The following is an 18,318-nucleotide window of genomic DNA, read 5'->3' on the forward strand; positions in this document are numbered from 1 at the left end:
TTGCCTCGACTCTTTTTCTTATTACAATCCTAAAAGTTCTTTGCTTTTGTAAATTGTACAGTTTTGAAGTGGTTTCCTAGCTAAAGCATATATATGTAACATTTTATATTTTTAAGTTTTTAATTTTCTAAAGCTAAATGAAATGTTAATTGTAATTTCGAAGATTTAAAAAGAACGACACATTGGGTGTGTTAGTGTGTGTATTTTTTGTTAGTTGTGTTCAGGTGGCTAACCCTCACCACTACTAAAAAAAAGGCTTGTTGTGTCGGTTTTTAAGTGACACAACAAGTCTGATGTGTCGACTTTTTCTGATTTACAAAGCGACACAAGTAGTGGTGTGCGTGACACAATATGTTTTTATCAAACCGACACAATAGATATAGTACTTGTGTTGGTTTTTAAGTATAAACTGACACAACAGGTATACTACTTGTGTCGGTTTTAGCCTTACACAACTATAAATTTGCTCTGGGAAAAGCACAAACTGACATAAGAAATAGAGTTATTGTGTCAGTTCTTCTTTAAACCACACAAAATTGGATCCCTTCTTGTGTCGGTTTTAGTGGATCACCTGTTTCGAAGAAAAAAAATGTAGAACAAATATTGACCTGTATAAAATCATTGTCATCCACATCGATATAACATAACTAACAATCTCAAAAACAATTTCATTTCATTACTAAATAATTCCATTATCCAACATCAGTTTACAACCAACCAACCTATCCAAAATACAAAATGAAAACCCACAAAATAAAACCTAATCAGCCTAGTCTAGTCTAACACCATGTGACAATATGATTTCACGTCTAGCTATCCATCTATCTAGCCATCATAGCCGCATTCTATTAAGTTCAATCTATAAAAAAAGAAAAAAACAAAACAAAAGAAGTAGTTCGGTATGGTTCAATATATCGTAAAGTGACAGAATTCATTATAGTATAAAATGCAAATACGCTACATGTTTTGGAACAAGCAAATACGGTACAAAACTCTTTTCTAATACAAAATGCAAATACGCTACATGTTTTGGAACAAGCAAATATGGTACAAAACTCTTTTCTAGTACAAAATGCAAATACGATACAAAACTCTTTTCTAGTTTTGGAACAAGCAAATATGTAATGCCCTAAAACTCAAACAATTACAAATCTATGACACGTGGTTTTCATAGTAAAATTTTGGCAACATCTCATCTATATTTTCGACATTTTATAAATATAAACCTGTCATAACCTGAAAATCACAATCATATATTTCTCATTGGTTAACCCAGTTACTTAACCGTCTCGACCGATGCTAGAGCAGTCAAATAACTGGCTTACAAAAATGAGATCACTTCAACATTAGGACTTCGTAGCCAAAGTACTTGAATGTCTTGACTAATACTAGATCATCCAAGCACCTCGTACAAATTCATTACCGAAAACACAAGTAAAATACATACATCCAAGTCCCATAGCTATCAAAAGGTTTACACCCTTAACAAATGATATTTACAATGTATACATACCATATTTCCTAAAGTTTTCGTTGATTATAAATTCAGTGTTTGCTTTATTGTTGAGTTGGTAATGACTAATCTTATATCCATATTTAAATGAAATCCATTTCGATGCCTAGATCCAAATTCAGAACGAGTTCATCTTGTACTCTTCTCATTTCTCCTAATACCAAAAGATTGAGCAATATACCTAACTATTGAAAAAACTGACGATTAACAACTAAATTGTTCCAACGTACACCTTAGCGGCTAATTGGACTCCTTAACAAGCAAGCTAGCTAGCTACTCCATGGGTAACTCAAAAAATAAATTAGAAAACAATTCTAATTAATATAAGCCAATATAGCCCAGATAATACCTTACATAAATAGCCGTGATGATCTATAGGATATATTGGTCGATAAAGTCAATGAAGTCCTGGTCGTGTACGTGTCCTTGCTAGCCAACTCCATCACCTAAGTGAGTCAAGAAAAGAGTTGATGGATTATGAATTTTTTTCGATGACATACCTTTTTCGATATCATATTTTTTTTGTTTATGTTGATGTGATGTATTAAAGAGCATGATAACTCTATTGACCTTCTTTTTTATTGGTAGACCAGGATCCTCGATCAAGTGCGGCATAAAGAGCATCACAAAGTAACCACATAAGATAACCACCTTTTGTTGTGGGCACTTCACAAAAAAGTATATAAAACAATCAATTATATATATGCAACCAATAACAAAGATACACATTTTAGTACTAAATAGTCAACTATCACCGTGGTGGTGATTAGATTACATTAACTACATGCAAAAGGTGCAGGAAATTGAGGTGGAACAATCCACCTTTCAAAACCCATAACTCCCAGCTCAGTTATCTAATGATAATGAAACTGGGACCGTTAGAAATTAGATACGGAGACCTAACTTTTCATCCTAGGTCACTAAAACTCAAAACTAACTCTAACTAAGACAAATTCGAGTGCAAAGTCAGTCCACCACAGCTACCTGGGCAAACTGCAGCACAAATATTCTAAACTTCTAAGCAAACCTGCAATACTTATAGTATGGTTAACGAGTTAATTCCACATATCCACTCACCCTCACAAAGTGCTAAGGAGTGGAACCAAATAATTCAAGTAGAAGATGCAAGCAGCAGACTATGTATCACCCAAGCTAAAGACATAAAGAAAGATGGAATGAATACTTACCGGTTCCTTGCATGCCAATTCTCAAATACCAACCAAACAATAAACTTAACCCATCTTTATTCTCACACAAACATAACTTACTGTAAAAGTGTTAATTCATACCTGACTAAACTTCCTTAGATACCCCTTAAATTATCAAACTAGGACTTTTACATTTTACATTACAACTTACCTTGTTGTCGTATCGAAAGAGAGAGAAAGCACTTAAGAAAGTCACTGCTGCCATTTGATTCACTACCACACACCATCCAAGCTTGATACTAAATTGAATATTAAGTATACAAGAAGTTCAGATTAGGTGTGAGAAAGAGGGAACTTTGAGGCAGATGAATTGAAAAACTATCAAGTGGGAATTCATCCAAAATAAGGTGATGAGGCGTCCTTCTCTTTCTTTCTTTTTTGCTCCCCCTTCTTAATTATTCTATCCTCCTCTCTTTTTCAATTGAAAGAGATAAGAACAGAAGAGAACCCCCTCCTTCATCTTTTCATGTCTATCCTTCACTTAGATATGAGCCTAATTAGTAAGCGTACATACAGGCCTAACTCGACCCAAAATTAATATAAAGGCCTAAAACAGTTCTAAGCCCACATAAAACAAATACTTAGATGAAGGGGGAGCATAAAACTCTAGCAATTAATGACACTAACAATTAAATGAATGAATTATCCCATGCTAGAAATAAACTATATGATCACGCCCAAATTCTCATAATTAAAAGTAAAATCCATCACTAACTTAAAATATTAAATTCTAATAATTGCACATTCAATCACCAAATCACAAACCCGCATGTAAAGAGACGAGCTCCACTAACTGAACCCGATATATAAGCAAACAAAACATCCACCAAACTTTGTGCCTCACCAATATACTTTATGTAAAATGAACTTTCAATTATTTAGAAGTAGTACCAGAAAGGTGTGCAAGCCAATGTAATGGTGTCATCATACCACTCTTTCATTTTGGGAACTCTTATGGAGTGAGTTGAGAAGAAACATGAAACTAATATATAGGAATTTTATAGGGTGTGCAAAAACCATCAGCTAGATAAATTAAAGAACTCCTCTAACTACTAATCGATATACTGATTCAATAACTCCTATCATCAACTATAAAAGAAACAATACCTTCAATGACACCTTAACAATCAACTTTGCATTAAGTTCAGTGGACAATCCAACTGCCATAGCCTTTGCAACCATCTCAAATGACAAAGAAACCAAGATAGCCTTCCACTTGCATTTGAAACCAAAGAAACACATTCAAACCTTATAAGCAATGTCACCCAAATCAATATAAAGCATATGAGCACAAGAGGATGCGATATGGGTGTTGAACCAATTTAGCTGCCAGAAGAAGCAAATGTCAAAGAATTTGACACCTATACTTCAACTATACATACTCTAAGTACATTCTAGTTTATGATATATAGTTTGAGTACAGTTTAAAAAAATGGCAATGTGAGCATTCAACCAAACAATAACATTCAAAGGCAAGCAACAACAACACATGCATGAAGGCACGAAATGAACAACAACACATGCATGAAGGCGCGAAATGAAATCGTTTACAGCTTTACGCAAACAGAATCCAAACAACCAAAATGTAATTCTTTTACTTTAAATAATAGTGATTATCACTCATCAGCACAACTCAAATGATAACAAAACTCCCAACAATATTCAGACATCAAATAACATCTTGTTAACAGAAAATCAGTCTTTGAACTAAAGATATATATATATATATATATATATATATATATATACAACCTTCTTACATTTCATTTTAGCTCCTGGAACAGAAATTGGAACTGACTCTTATAACAAATACAAGATACAGTGAGTGAAATCACTTCATTCAGAAGCGATGATTACATTAACTGGTCGAGGCGACTGTCTTAGTTTCTTAAGTTTTGTTCTTTTTTTTTTCAGAGTACAGGAAGATGGGATAGTGCTAAAAATAAATTTTCAAAATTTGTGCTCATTTTGAGTGCAGGAAGATGTGATAGTGCTAAAAGATATGGGTCATGATGCTTATAGAATGTCCATATCATGGAGTAGGATCCTGCCAAGTATGTTTCACCTCTTTAACTTCATAAATGGGTGTGGATGATTATAGAATATCCATATCATTATGGAGTAGGATCTTGCCAAGTTGTATAATAATATGATGTCCTATATGAACTACTTTTGGTATTGCATAAGAAAGCTATTATTGAATTTGCATTGTGATGAGCATTTCAAAGCGATGGAACTACAATTGAACTTGCAATAGCTCAACAACCTTTATTCGATACGTAACAAACTTTGGTTGCAAAGAGAGCCACTTAAACATTTTTTAGTTGTAGGAATTTTAATAAGTTTGGAGTAAAATATATCGAAGCTTAAAAATTCTTACGAGTGTTCTATTAATAATTGATGGATGATAATTCTTTGATTCAAAAGAGTGAAGAGTATTTGTGTGAATTATTGTTGTACTTATTTTTGTGGCACTTTATTGATACCATCAAACTTAACCCTTTTAACATTAGTACAATATTAGAAGAACTTTGTGGTATTATTTCTTCATCCGAACTTTGTTTTGCAATGTACTTGTAGAAACATTGAGAATTGATAAATCTACTATAAGAAATAAGGAAAAAGGTGGAATAAGATAGAATATTTGAGCATTTTATTGTAAGTTCAAGGTGTGTGTTAGAAGCTTCAAGTTTGGAAAGAGAATGTTATTTGAAAGGCACACTCTTCTTCTATCCATTTGATTATTAGATTGTTCAAATCTAAAAATTAATGACCATTACTCATTTTACCCACCCAATCTTACATTAACACTTTGACATGTTCACATTGACGAAAGACATAGAACGACATGATCTTCTTTGTTATTCATGTTGGAATTGAATAAATATATTTTGCATGTATACAAACAATCACCTAGAAAAAGAGAAAATACTTGGGGGAGTATTCTAAGTAGGCGAACGCATTTTCTTGAAAGAGAATTTTTTTTGTATTCATCAATTCATCGTAGAACATGTTCATGTGATAATTTTTTTCAAGTGGGAGTAGTATATTATTTGAAGATATGGAAACAATCAATCTGTTTTAGTGGTTTGTACACATTAGTACGTAAGCCGAGCGATGATGATTTACCGGTAAATCACCATAAATCTAAGAAAACTATTATACAAGCTAGATCGAGTTTAAGATAATTCCATTTGAAAATTACAGATTAATATCCTAAACCACAAAGTGGAGAGGCTATCTCAATTTGATCCCTTAGTTTCCAAGTACTTATGCACCATAATCACGCTTTCATTAACGATTTCGGGTTTATTTTCAATAAAAATATATTCTGATTCGAAAATTTGCCGCTAAATCACCATAAATCTAAGAAAACTATTATACAAGCTAGATCAAGTTTAAGATGGTTCCATTTGAAAATTACGAATTAGTATCCTAAACCACAAAGTAAAGAGGGTATCTCAATTTGATCCCTTAGTTTCCAAGTACTTATGCACCATAATCGCTGCTCATTAACGTATTTCAGTTTATTTTCAATAAAAATATATTCTGATTCAAAAATTTGTGTGAAACATTTTGTAAAGCCTTTTCAGCGCACAAAATATTTAATAGATCCCGGGCGTATGCCCGGGTCCAAAATCTAGTTGAATGTCTGAACTAAACTACAATGACCTCCTTATATAACCTACACTTTTAAATCTAATTAAACTCTAAATAGAAAATATCAAATATTTCAAATTCATAATAAGTAATAATTATAATTTGAAAATAATAATCTTAGCACAAACAGAAAGAATTCTGACAAGAAAAAAGAGCTACTAACCTATATCATTGATAATACATCTGTTAAGAAGGGGATTTAACTGTTAAATACTAATTTGTACCTTATTCATGATTGGTGATGTCGGTCTTACTCGGTGATCAAGTAGTTTCCTATATTTTAAGGCTGGCTAGTTCTAAAGTCTTCATTTATCACTCTGTAAATACTAAAATAGATTAGGACGTGTATGATCATAATCCTTTACGGTATATTAAACAAAGTTTATTTCATCGCAACGCCTCACTCCAAATCTCCAATTATATTGTTTCACAATTTTACTCCGACATTAACTTTGTGTGTATGTGAGTGACTGAGTGGCAATATATGAGAAAGATAATGTATTAATGTTGCTGCTACAATTTGTTTAAAGCAAGTGATCTGATTCTGTCTTTTTTTTTTGTCTGTGAATGTTTTGGCATGTACATTTTAACAAAGACTCTCCTACTCAATAAACCACAATAACGAGATAGGACCCAAATGGCCAAATCAAACTACGCAAGGATGGACACATTCTACAACGCTCATTTTGTAATATATATATATATATATATAATATAATTGAGTTTACCTGCAAAACCAATAGTTGTTCCTGAAGTAGGAATTCCAGATTATTTTCTGTCACGACTTATGTTTTAAAATAATTGTATATATCGCGCACTTAAGAATGATCTATATGATCCCATTTGCAGTCACACTAACGAGAATCATTTTGGAGTTACTGCATTGGACTCACGAGAATCATGTGGGATTACTAGTACGTTTGCGTTGCCCTGTTTTTTTTGTGAATTATAAGTTATAACCAATCCCACCATTCATTGAAAACACGTAATAATTAAATTATTGTTGGTCCTACATGACGTCGTCGAAAATAGACTGCTTCGATTAGATCCGGTAGATTATAAAGATCATGTTGCTGGGAAATTGAGTCTCTAGAACCGGACCCTTCACTTATATTTTATCTCACATTAGGAATCAATATTGTGCAAGGCATGTTAAATTCTATTTTGTGTTAGTCTTCTTTTCTTATTTGTTTAGTGCAGTAGAAATTGGACATCGATTACTTTTGGTTGTTGTATCCTGGGGCTTGTTTGGCTTGTCTGCACAAAGAGTAGAGGCGCTAAACGACTTTAAAAAGAGAGCGATCTAGTTTGAGTTTGGTGAGTTTGACCAGAGTAATTTGAAATACCCGGGGTGCTCTTAGTATATTCAGTGAGTGCATGTAGCGGGAGCAACTAGCGAAAACTTGTCAAGGTGGCTGTGAAGATCACATGTACTTATTAACCCTGTCATAAGTCATAATGCCTAATTTTCCCTTACCTTCTAGTGCTGGATCTAGCGTTCATGAGTTCGTTTCTTAAAAAGACAGATTATATGCATAGAAGTCCCGTTATAACAAAACCTACATTTTAACAAAGCACAATTATTTTACCATTTTGGAGTTTTTTTTTTTTTTTTTTTTTTTTTTTTTTGGAAATTTTATTGATAATCGATAACTAATTTTACAAATAATAGGGACAAGCGTGCAACAAAAGCGACCGCAAGAAATCCTTTATGAATAGCAAATTCTATTCTTCTAAAAACAAACTCGTTAGAACCAGCTGTCATAACATTACTGTCCATAACTTTCTGAAGTCTCTTGAGGAGCTCAACAGACTGTTATTCCAATAAACTGAAAATGTCAAAACTAAACGGAATGAAACAATGCTGGTTAGCCCTGCAAGCTTCCTCATGCTTCTCTATCTTTCATGTCAATGCTCTTTTAGCTGTTTCTCCTACCTCAAAGTCACCATTCCTCAACCCTACCAATGGAGAGACTCCAGTTACATCAACACATACATGTTTTCCCTCAGACCAACTGTAAATCAAGACATCCGCAGGCTAAAGTGTCGATCTGCCCTCATTCGGATCAGTGAGAAAGTTAACATGAGCTTCTTTCTTCACTTGTACTCCAGCCTCCAAAATGCATCACACAAAATGTCTCTAACATGATTATGTCGGTATTTAAAACCCAAAAAATGTCTACAATGTTCTGCATGGTCCCCATAAGCATCTAATCTACTCTTTTTGCATACAGGGCAAAGACCACCATCAGAGTACAGAGGAATCATAAGACGGTACTGGAGAATGACACGATACTCCACCTGTGACATATGCTGTCCAAGTCCCTCCATCGAAATAGCAAGTAGAAAATCTTTTGCATGTTCTTACTGCAAGTATCCCATGACTGTTTTCTGACGAGTAGATAACTCGAACTCCCTCTCAAGACTAACAACAATCTTACCGTAGAAAGCTTTCGCCAAAACTTTTTGTGGTTTTGAGGGGACGGTAGCATTCACAGCCAGAGAATCAAGGTCAAAATCGGGAAGACAGAGGCGAATGATATCTTGGTAGCATCATCAAAGATCTCACCCATAGGCACTGAACCACAACTCCTAAGAATGTGGTTCTGAAGCTCTAAAGTCTGAAAATGGGAGGCCACAAAAGCAAAAGCAGAGATATCAAATGCAGAATAGATACCTAACTTGCCAAGGCGTAATGGAAGCGTCACTAAACAACATTGCAAACCCCCGAAGTCAGGACCATCAGAAAGTATAATACCCTGCAGAACCATCCGAAGGTGCTGATCAAAAGTCTTAACTACATCCCTAAAAAATGATGGTGGACAAGTACAAATCGTAAATACCAACTTGGAGAGCCCAACACAAGCTTGTAAGAGTGCTAACTCACACTGTGGATCCTCCAATACAGCTAGCCTTTAAGGGTCATGGCTGACCGTAACCTGCATTAGAATGAAATCTCTCATACATGTACCAAATTCTATCCTTCTCCACTATCACAGAAAGTCTTAGACTTAGTGGAGGGATACCAAACATATACTCTTGTCCACCTGCATCACTAGACTTTGCAATATAGTCTACAATATGGTTACATTCTCTATACTCATGTTTTGCTTCTACCAGCTTATACATAGCTAATAAATACTTAATGTAGGTAGATTTTGTGGTATATATATCTCCTTGTGAAGGCTAGCATGTTTCACTTCTTGCCCCTTACAACTGAAAATGCCCCCCAATGAAAATATATAATCACTGACATGCTTTGATTTGTGGTGCTCTTCTAAAATTTCAATCTAACCCCAACAATTTAATACAAACTTCTCATGGTTTGTGTTATGTGTGTGTTTCTTTGACTAGATGTGCACACCTTACTTGAGATGTAGCATATTTCCTACTGAAATTCATTTCTAGTTGTATGACTTTAAAGTGTACTTTTGTTTCAATGGAACCTGATCAAACTTGCTTGCAATCTATCCCTTGTAGAATTCCACTGCCATAGTATGTGTTCAAAAATTTCAGTCTGTAGCTTACACACATTACATCTTGATCCTAGGAAAATGCCTCTTTTGAATTCTGTATTAGGATGTAGACGTGAGCCCTATATGAACTTCTACCATTCATTCTTTTTTTTTTTTTTTTTTTTTTTTTTTTTTTTTTTTTTTTTTTTTTTAATTTTTTTTTTTTATTTTTTTTTTTTTTTTTTTTATTATTTATTTTTGCTCCTAACTTCCTAAAAGGTTGATGCCTATTGGCCATTTGCATCAGAGAACCAAACTAGTTGATCTTTAACCTCTAAAGTGTCTCTTTTCATCAAACTAGTATCTATTCATTTTTAGATAAAAAAATTAAGTTACATTAGGTGGATTATTCCAATATAATGATTCTGCATCATGATATCTGCAACCTTATTATCTTTACATTCCTTAATTCTATCATCTGGTAGTTGAAGAGTGATGCGGAATAAACAGAGATTTAGATCAAAGGATGTGAAAATCCTTAAAGATAAAATAGATTTAAAAGAGGAAGGATATTGAATTGAAAATCGAATGGTAGAAGTTTGAGGGAGAAAACTATTAGGTTTTAAGAGATTTGATAATTGATATAATTGAATTTATGAACTAAGCTACAATGACCTCCTTATATAGATAAGCCATACTTGATAACCAAAAAAATCTAAATTTTGAAATATAACCTATACTCCTAATAAGTAATTGTTCTGGCCCCCACAAATGTGGCCCAATAAAAAGCCTAATTCAATACAAATTAAACCCACACTTAGAACCAACCTACTTACCTACCTACAATAAAGCCTATGCTCAGAGCCCAAAAAGCCCATAAAGACCATATGCTCAGACCCTACAACGTAAAATCTTTACATTTGATATTCAATTAAACACGTGTCTTCACTTGAACGAGGAAGTTATTTGACAAATTCAAACAACTTCCACAACTTTGTCCACCTTCAAGATTCGTTCACAAAACTTTCATCCACTTCACATCATATGACAGTTCTCCACCTAGTTTTCCAACCTCATCCCACTATTGGAATATTGGAGAACGAGGAAGTAACTGATCACGATCCTACCTATAAAGTCCAACCTTCGTCATTCTCCAGTAACTGATCATGATCCCAAGCACTACAACATTTGCGTACGTAGGCAACCTCAAACCGAAGTCCAATCTCAACTCTTCCCAACTACCATCTCCTTTGCAATCTTCTCTGAAAAGATCACTTCCGACCGCAACTGGTGTGTTTTGGCGGCGTCTGTGCTCCTACTCTCAACCACAAAAAAGCTACGCCAATGGCTTCATGAAGATCTCCTAACGGAGAGGACTATCCTCTCAAGTCCAACATTCAATTTCTGCGAATGGGAATTCCCATGTCTCAAGAGCACTGACGATGGTTCTCAATAGCCATCCAATACAATTCAGAGAGTGGGTATTACTATTGCAGATCCAATAACTCAGATTGATCACCGTCTTCGAAGATTGGAAAACAAAAACAACCATCTTAGGGGAAAATGAATTAAAAAGAGATGTGTTTGGGATCGGTTGGACTCTCGTCTAACCGATCAAAGAATCAAAAGATTTTCTCATACACCAAAAGGAACTGTGCGAGTCGATTAAGGTGGCTTCTCGCAAACAAAACTACATTATGAATACATAGATCGGAAGACCGATGTTTTCGAGTGTGACCATGAGTTTGCCACAGTAATCCACTGAATTTGCAACATGAGTGATCGGCGGCAAATCAGATAAGATATGATAAGAAAAATAATATATTGGTTAATTGATCTGCCCAACACTATAAGGAATCACCCTATCTGATCTCACAATAAAGGCACATAAGTCCACGAAGGAATAGTTGCAGTGCATGTCGTTGTCTGTTGCGATGACATCACTCACCATGCTTTTACAGTCTAACCTCTCTGGCTGGTCGCTTTGCAAGTTGTAGTCCCAACCTTTGAGCTCTTCGTCGACCAAGGCATGCTCCACATAACATACCAATTGGCAATAGTATACACTACTACAGAAAAGCTCATATACCACTGTTATTTACAGTGGTAAAAAGCTTTTAGCCATTATTTTCAAACCGTGGTAACAACCACCGTGACTAATACTTCTAACAAAACTGTGGAAAAAAGTACCTCTTATATACCACTGTTTTACGCAAAATCGTGGTATTAGGATTTCCAAACCATGGTTAATAGTCTGAAAAGTCTGCTCTATTCGATGTGAACCATGGGAAATAGTGATGATAGATACGACGGGTGGATACAAACCGTGGGTTATATAAACTGCTTATACCTCGGTTCTTATAAAACCGTGGTTTATAGTCATTTAAAAAAAAATAAAAGCCATAATTATTTGATTCTAATCATATTCACTCAACCTGCAACCTGCCCATTTTCACCATATATATCCCCACTGGATTTAAAAACACATTACTCAAATAAACAATTCATAGTGCAACACAAACAAAAGAAATAAATTTAGACATCCAACACGAAGACATTAAATTGATAAAAGAGTTTTGAAATTTTTTGAGTCATCACTAATGAAAGAAATATCCAAATTTACTTGTTCTATCAAAATAATAATGACCTAACTTGTTGCATCAATAAAAAAAGCAATCTATTTGTTCTATCTAAAATATTAAAAAAAACTGGTGAGACCAAACACCAGTACACCTTAACTGGAATGGGTCAAAACCTAGCTAAGACTCAACGCTTGGCTCGAACACTCTATTATGCTGGATGAATCTAAGAATTTCAAGTCGAACGATATCAACTTCCTCTTGTGTGTATGTATCTTTGAGGGATAGATTTGTCATCTGCATGATCAAAGATCAAAAAGTATATAATAACTAAATAATGAAGAGTAACACAAAATAGAGAATGCTAGTGTATTGCGACTTATACCTTATTTTCAAAAGAATTATCTGAACAAGCTTCCATTATTTCTCTTATAAACTTCATTACGTAATACCCACACTCTTTACTACTAGGTTGGTACGGGCCCTAAGTACAAACATGGAAAATATTCGTAAGCATATATTTTTCCAAACACACAGTATATATGCATAAGAATTATTTGTTTATTACCATAATATTCTCCCACTTCACTCAACCTTTACTTCCTTTCCCTTCAAGTCTTTCTATTTTCCTGACCGCACTTCAAAATAAGATCAATCTAAAATCTAATTAGCGAGTAAAAGATAAGCACGTAATGATCTAATTATTTTATATACATACACACTCATGACAAACCTGTTAAAATAGATATCCATATAATTAGATGGTAGATTATGCATCGAATCCAACCAATTAAAATTCATCCGCGATAAATTAATGGCAATCAAAACCCAATGTCCACTACAAAAAGATCAGAGGCATGTGTATTAAAACTACAATATACATTCCAATGAAAATGATAAAACATGGATAGTATTAAAAATATAAGACAATATCCTTACCCTGGATTGTAAGGGATAAGAACAACTCTTTTTCCACTTGTATTCTGCAATCTCTCCACAATAATTTGAGTTTTCTCATGCCCATTAGCTCTTGTGAAAGATAAAGCGTTTACAAATCCGACGACATCACGACAACTCACAAATTCGTCATAAAGAATCCTAGAGAAAGAAAAATAAAACAATCATAATTACTAAGACTAAAGATGAATATCTAAGATTTACGATAACACCAACAATGAAATTTTGCAGATTTTCTAACCTCATGTATACCACCAAAATAGCAACATCTAACCAACCCATGTTACATACATCTATTATATCGCTTTTCTCCATACTGAAACTACCCATATTATCTCCAAACAATTCTCCTCCTACTGGAAAATGTATCGAACCTTGGTCCCCTGGAAGCGCCATATTGAGGAATCCCACAAACGAATCTATTGCACCTTCATTATAACTATTACTAGTTTGATTTTTACTTCCCTAAATTAAAAATTCAGAACAACCAATTATTAAAAGCGAAGCCAAATTCAAAAATCGATCATATAACTTCATATAAAAGAATCTTGTTATTTACCTCAATGTCGTCTTTATAATAGACATGGTCCTTTGGCCAAGGAACTTGTGTGCCAAGAGCATCCATATCTGCGACATATCTAAGTTCCTCATTCACTTGTATAGGAAGAGTAAGACTACCAGCTTCTTCAGAAACAAGCGATACAACCGCAACACGAACATTATTGAGTCCCAAAGGGTAACCGTGAATTTCTTTTCGTTTATTTCCCTCGTATACCAAGCCTTCAGCAACAATATTTGATCGGCCAACCGTAACCAAATAACATTCTTTTTCCTATATAAATGTCTAAGTATCATAATAAGCACACGACATTATATTTTAATAACATATTATGTGTAAACTACAATTTACCTCCCCTAGACCAAATGTTTGACCCCGTGTTTTCTTATTTGCCTTGTTCACATGATAAAATTGAGCCAAATTACACTTTAGGCCCTACAATTGAAGTATAAATCTTAGAACCATTTTAAAATTATATATATAACGTGTAAACTACTACTTACCTCTCCTAGACCAGATGTTAGACCCTGAAATGGTGTTTGACCCTGTGTTTTCTTATTTGCCTTGTTCACACAATCAGATTGAGCCAAATTACACTCTAGGCCCTACAATTGAAGTATAAATCTTAGGACCACACAACATTATTAAAATTATATATATCACGTGTAAAATGCTACTTGCCTGTCTTAGACCAGATGTTGGCCTCGAAAATGGTGTTTAACCTTCTTGTGTTTTCTTATTTGCTTTGTTGCCATGATCTGCTTTGGGCTTTGATGGAGGTTGGGCTGTCTTCCCATTTTTTTTAGCTATTAGTCAGAAAAATAAAATTTGTAGTTAGAAGGTCGGAATGCGTAAAATGGTTGGGTCAAACTGTTGTTGCACAAACACTAGATGCAACGATGAAGGATGAACAAATAGATGGCAGGTTACCAATAAAAAAAAATAAAAGAAACATTCACAGTAGTAACTTACTTGCTGAACATTTTTCACTAGTCTACCAGTTTGCCAGATGAGTGTATCGTATGATCAATATTGACACTCGTATTGCTGTTTAAAGAGATTTTTTCAGATGGTAAGGAATTATCTTTGTCCTCCAACCTTCTGACTCTATCCAACAACAACCTAACGTCTTCTTGAAGACGGTAGTTTTGGTCCCATTGCTCTTGAATTATTGATTCCAACTTCGTAACATGTTCCTTTGAGCCATGTTTGTTAACATGGAAATATGTGGTGGGGGTGATCCCCTTTCCAACTGCTCGAGTGAGACCAGGATGCTCAGGTGTGCCCAATGCTAGAGTTAAGATGTCCTTACTTCCTTCAATAACTACCTTTCCCTCCTCCACTTCCTTAGTCAGCCCATCATTCAATTAAGTTTTTAAGTAAACAAAGATTTAGCAAATCCAAATCACAACAAGCATTCATGTCTAACGTTAAAACATAATAATAAACGATTAGAAAACTTACAATCTTTTCAGCCACTCTTTCCATAGCTACTTCAATATATTTCCCTTTTTTTAAGTAAGCTCTTTTCCATATTGAAGGCCTTCGATTTTTTCCATTAAAGGTTAGTCCCAACTCTTTTTTCTATGGTTACAAAATAATCACGCAAACGACAGGGTTAATACGATGCATGCCTTCAAAACTCTTAGTTGGAGGTTTATCATACCCAAACAAATTAACAAAGTGCCTACGTGTATGTATATAAATGTCGAGACAGACAATGTACTCACCAATTGTTCTCCAATATCAGCAAATCCTGTCTTTCCAATCCTGTGGTTATATACTTTTGCTGCTCGCCATTGTGAATTAAGTTTGCTAATTTCCTGGAAAACATGGAATTAGTCGTCTTTAGGAATAAAAAACAATATATGGGATTAAAAAACAATATATTGTAGCTAAGAAGAAAAGTTTGTGGGTTCTCTGGGTTTATGAACAACATATTAAGACCAAGAGATTTTAGACTATGAACTGTCCAAAAGACTACTCTTGGGACCTGGAGAAATGCCTTTAAATCTAGAGCTTTACATTTTCCTTGGACGCCAAGGTGAGTGAGTTATTGAATAATGACCAGTGGAATCAGCACATTGATTCTGTCTAAGATCATGAGCTTAAAATGTTGAGATACCGCGAGCCACAGGTTGGTCGCAGATAGAAGAGGAAGAATGCGTTTGAGAAGAACTGGAGGCTCTAACTTTTTTAGGGGGAGGTGATAAACGAGCTTTGGCTTTCCTTTTCTTTGCAAGGGGTTTAGGAACTTTGGGGCTAATTGGAGCGCAATAAAGCGGGTGAGAGTGCTTTTTACTAACGTGCAAAGAAAGTGCAGAGAGAACAGGATAACCAGTGTCGGGGTGTAATCCAAGCTTGATGTGTTGACTTTTTCCCACTTTGCGACTGCTTTCTAGTAGTGGGGAGATTTTGCCAGAGTAGTTTTTTGAGTCAATGAACCAACCTGAAACCGTAACATCACAAATCAGGAGACAAGATGAATAAGCAAAACAAGATGCTGTAAAACAAAACTTACCATCGAAACGGAATTTAGAGTAACGTAGTGACTCAATGGGATTGGCCTTCGCGTGCATCTAGTTCCCAGTCAAATATACAAGAAATAATTCCCAGTCTCTATCAGAGTGGGGGAGGTTCACTATGAAGGATTTCTTGCCAGAACGAGTACAAAAATACCCCGTTTGCCTTGACAGTTCTCTTGAGAAAATAGTTAGAGGCAAGGTCATGAACATCAATTTGGTCGGGGTGCGTGCAGTTATAGTGGTTGGACGCGTATAGAACTCTCCAGAAATTTCCAGTTCCTTGGCACTACTTTCGCGTGTATCCTTCCTTCAGAGGGCTTTGCCAAAGAATTTGCACAATTTATGGTTCCTCTGAAGGTGTGGAGGCCCTCTTACACTCCCTAAGAAATGCACTCAGAAAGACAGATTTAGAATGATTCTACGGGCTCCAGTGCAAAAGCCAATACTTCTACATACAAGTGGCATCCCTAGTACAAATTATGCTACCATTGTAGAAGTACTAACACCACTACCCACACCCACACACACATACGAATGTCAAACCCGGAAGAGGGGATAGCTAAACTGAATGTGGATAGATCGGTGAGTGATAGTGGAGCTGGGGTTGGAGGTACAATCAGGCTAAGAAATGATGTAATTATCTTGGCTTTCTCTGGTAGGAGCAACAAGGAGTCTGTTGCATCTGATAGTTTGAGTGCTATCAAGGAGTCTATTGCATCAGGACACGATTTATGTTTATTATTCTATAGAGCTGAAAATCACTATTTCAATCCTGTAATGATTACAGACATTTGCAACAGAGACACGTTAATGAATACAGAGTCTAGTTTCAGAGGTATAGGACGGATACTAGCTCTGCTCTATGGTAATTCACATATGCAATAAAGGCAAGAGGGGGAGGGTCCTAAGGAGAGCAAGCTAGGAAGCAAGACAAGAAAAGGGATGCGCGTTAGAGGGAAGCCTATAAGTAAGCTAATAAGCTAAAAGAGGAAAGGCGAATAGTCAATCCCCGAGGATGAAGAGAACACATATTCAGATTCAGATTCAGATTCAAAAGAGCATAAAGAGAGGCGGTTAGCGAAGAAGCAAATTTCCTCCCATCCATCCCCCATCTTGCTCTAGAAGAGAGAAGAAAGAAAGAATTCATACTACTGTGATTCGTACTAGAAATTGACTAAGTAGTCATAGAGACTTCGCCTTATATGGGGACTGCCGGTACAGACTCTACTAAAACAGAAATATCAAAATAGCGTAATACTGAGGCATAACCGAATGAGCAACTTAAAGAGACGCAATCATCTGAAATACAAGGCAAAGATGCTGAAATGGTAGAAATCCAGCAGAAAGTAAGAGCACATGGGCTGAGGTTTTAGGGAAGAAGGTAGTAGGAAGTATCAGAAGATAGAATGCTTGTTAACTAGAAATGAATACAGTTATCCAAAACCAATCAAACTAACAAAAATAAGTTATCCTAATCTGAAATTTTGCTGTCAGTCTTGACTTCACAAATCTTTCCCAATCTTCCTGTCTAATATTTTTCTCGTGTTTTTAAGGCGGCTTCAAAAGCTTTTCAGGTTGGCCTTTGTAGGGAGTGATATAGTACCTGGTTAACCAACTCTTGAATTCTTTCCATTTCTCACCAATATCTGAGACAACACCCTTCTTTTCGTCTTCTGTCAAGTTGAATTTGGCCTAATAAGCTATAAAGTTACAATAAACTAAGAGTAATTAGACAATTAATATTACAACTGAAGCTATTTACCTTTATAGTATCCCATAACAAGTCTCTCACTTCATCTCCGACAACATGCCAATTTTCATAATCAACAATAGAGATTTGGGACTCCGCTAACAAACCTGAG

The 18,318-nt window shown here is 35.2% G+C and overlaps 1 protein-coding gene and 1 long non-coding RNA gene across 14 annotated transcripts; both read right to left on the reverse strand.

Annotated features, from left to right (window-relative positions):
* Positions 1–656: 656 nt before the first annotated feature.
* Positions 657–7,215, reverse strand: LOC147514379 (uncharacterized). 2 transcript variants are annotated; one of them, XR_015213199.1, is made up of 5 exons: positions 7,110–7,215; positions 3,829–3,936; positions 2,084–2,179; positions 1,863–1,959; positions 657–859 (listed from the first exon to the last, which is right to left on the reverse strand). It is a non-coding gene; the product is annotated as an uncharacterized LOC147514379 (long non-coding RNA). The 2 variants fall into 2 exon arrangements; XR_015213198.1 differs by lacking the exon at positions 2,084–2,179.
* Positions 7,216–12,398: 5,183 nt separating this feature from the next.
* On the reverse strand, positions 12,399–18,085 carry LOC147514380 (uncharacterized). 12 transcript variants are annotated; one of them, XM_086582668.1, is made up of 14 exons: positions 16,453–18,071; positions 15,957–16,380; positions 15,662–15,754; positions 14,904–15,515; positions 14,613–14,737; positions 14,435–14,536; positions 14,283–14,366; positions 13,932–14,204; positions 13,614–13,837; positions 13,355–13,513; positions 13,149–13,253; positions 12,984–13,071; positions 12,801–12,899; positions 12,399–12,712 (listed from the first exon to the last, which is right to left on the reverse strand). In XM_086582668.1, exons 8-12 carry the CDS (start codon positions 13,995–13,997, stop codon positions 13,056–13,058), a joined length of 570 nt encoding a protein of 189 aa, XP_086438794.1. In that variant the 5' UTR covers positions 13,998–14,204; positions 14,283–14,366; positions 14,435–14,536; positions 14,613–14,737; positions 14,904–15,515; positions 15,662–15,754; positions 15,957–16,380; positions 16,453–18,071; the 3' UTR covers positions 12,399–12,712; positions 12,801–12,899; positions 12,984–13,055. The 12 variants fall into 12 exon arrangements, with proteins under 12 accessions (XP_086438794.1, XP_086438728.1, XP_086438721.1 ...); XM_086582602.1 differs by lacking the exon at positions 13,614–13,837 and having other exon boundaries at positions 12,984–13,053; positions 13,149–13,513; positions 14,904–15,277; ... (1 more) ...; positions 16,238–16,380; positions 16,453–18,085; XM_086582595.1 differs by lacking the exon at positions 13,614–13,837 and having other exon boundaries at positions 13,149–13,513; positions 14,904–15,277; positions 15,396–15,515; positions 16,238–16,380; positions 16,453–18,085.
* Positions 18,086–18,318: the final 233 nt, after the last annotated feature.

The sequence above is a fragment of the Coptis chinensis genome, chromosome 2 (assembly GCF_015680905.1).
Source record: "Coptis chinensis isolate HL-2020 chromosome 2, ASM1568090v1, whole genome shotgun sequence".
NCBI lineage: Eukaryota > Viridiplantae > Streptophyta > Magnoliopsida > Ranunculales > Ranunculaceae > Coptis > Coptis chinensis.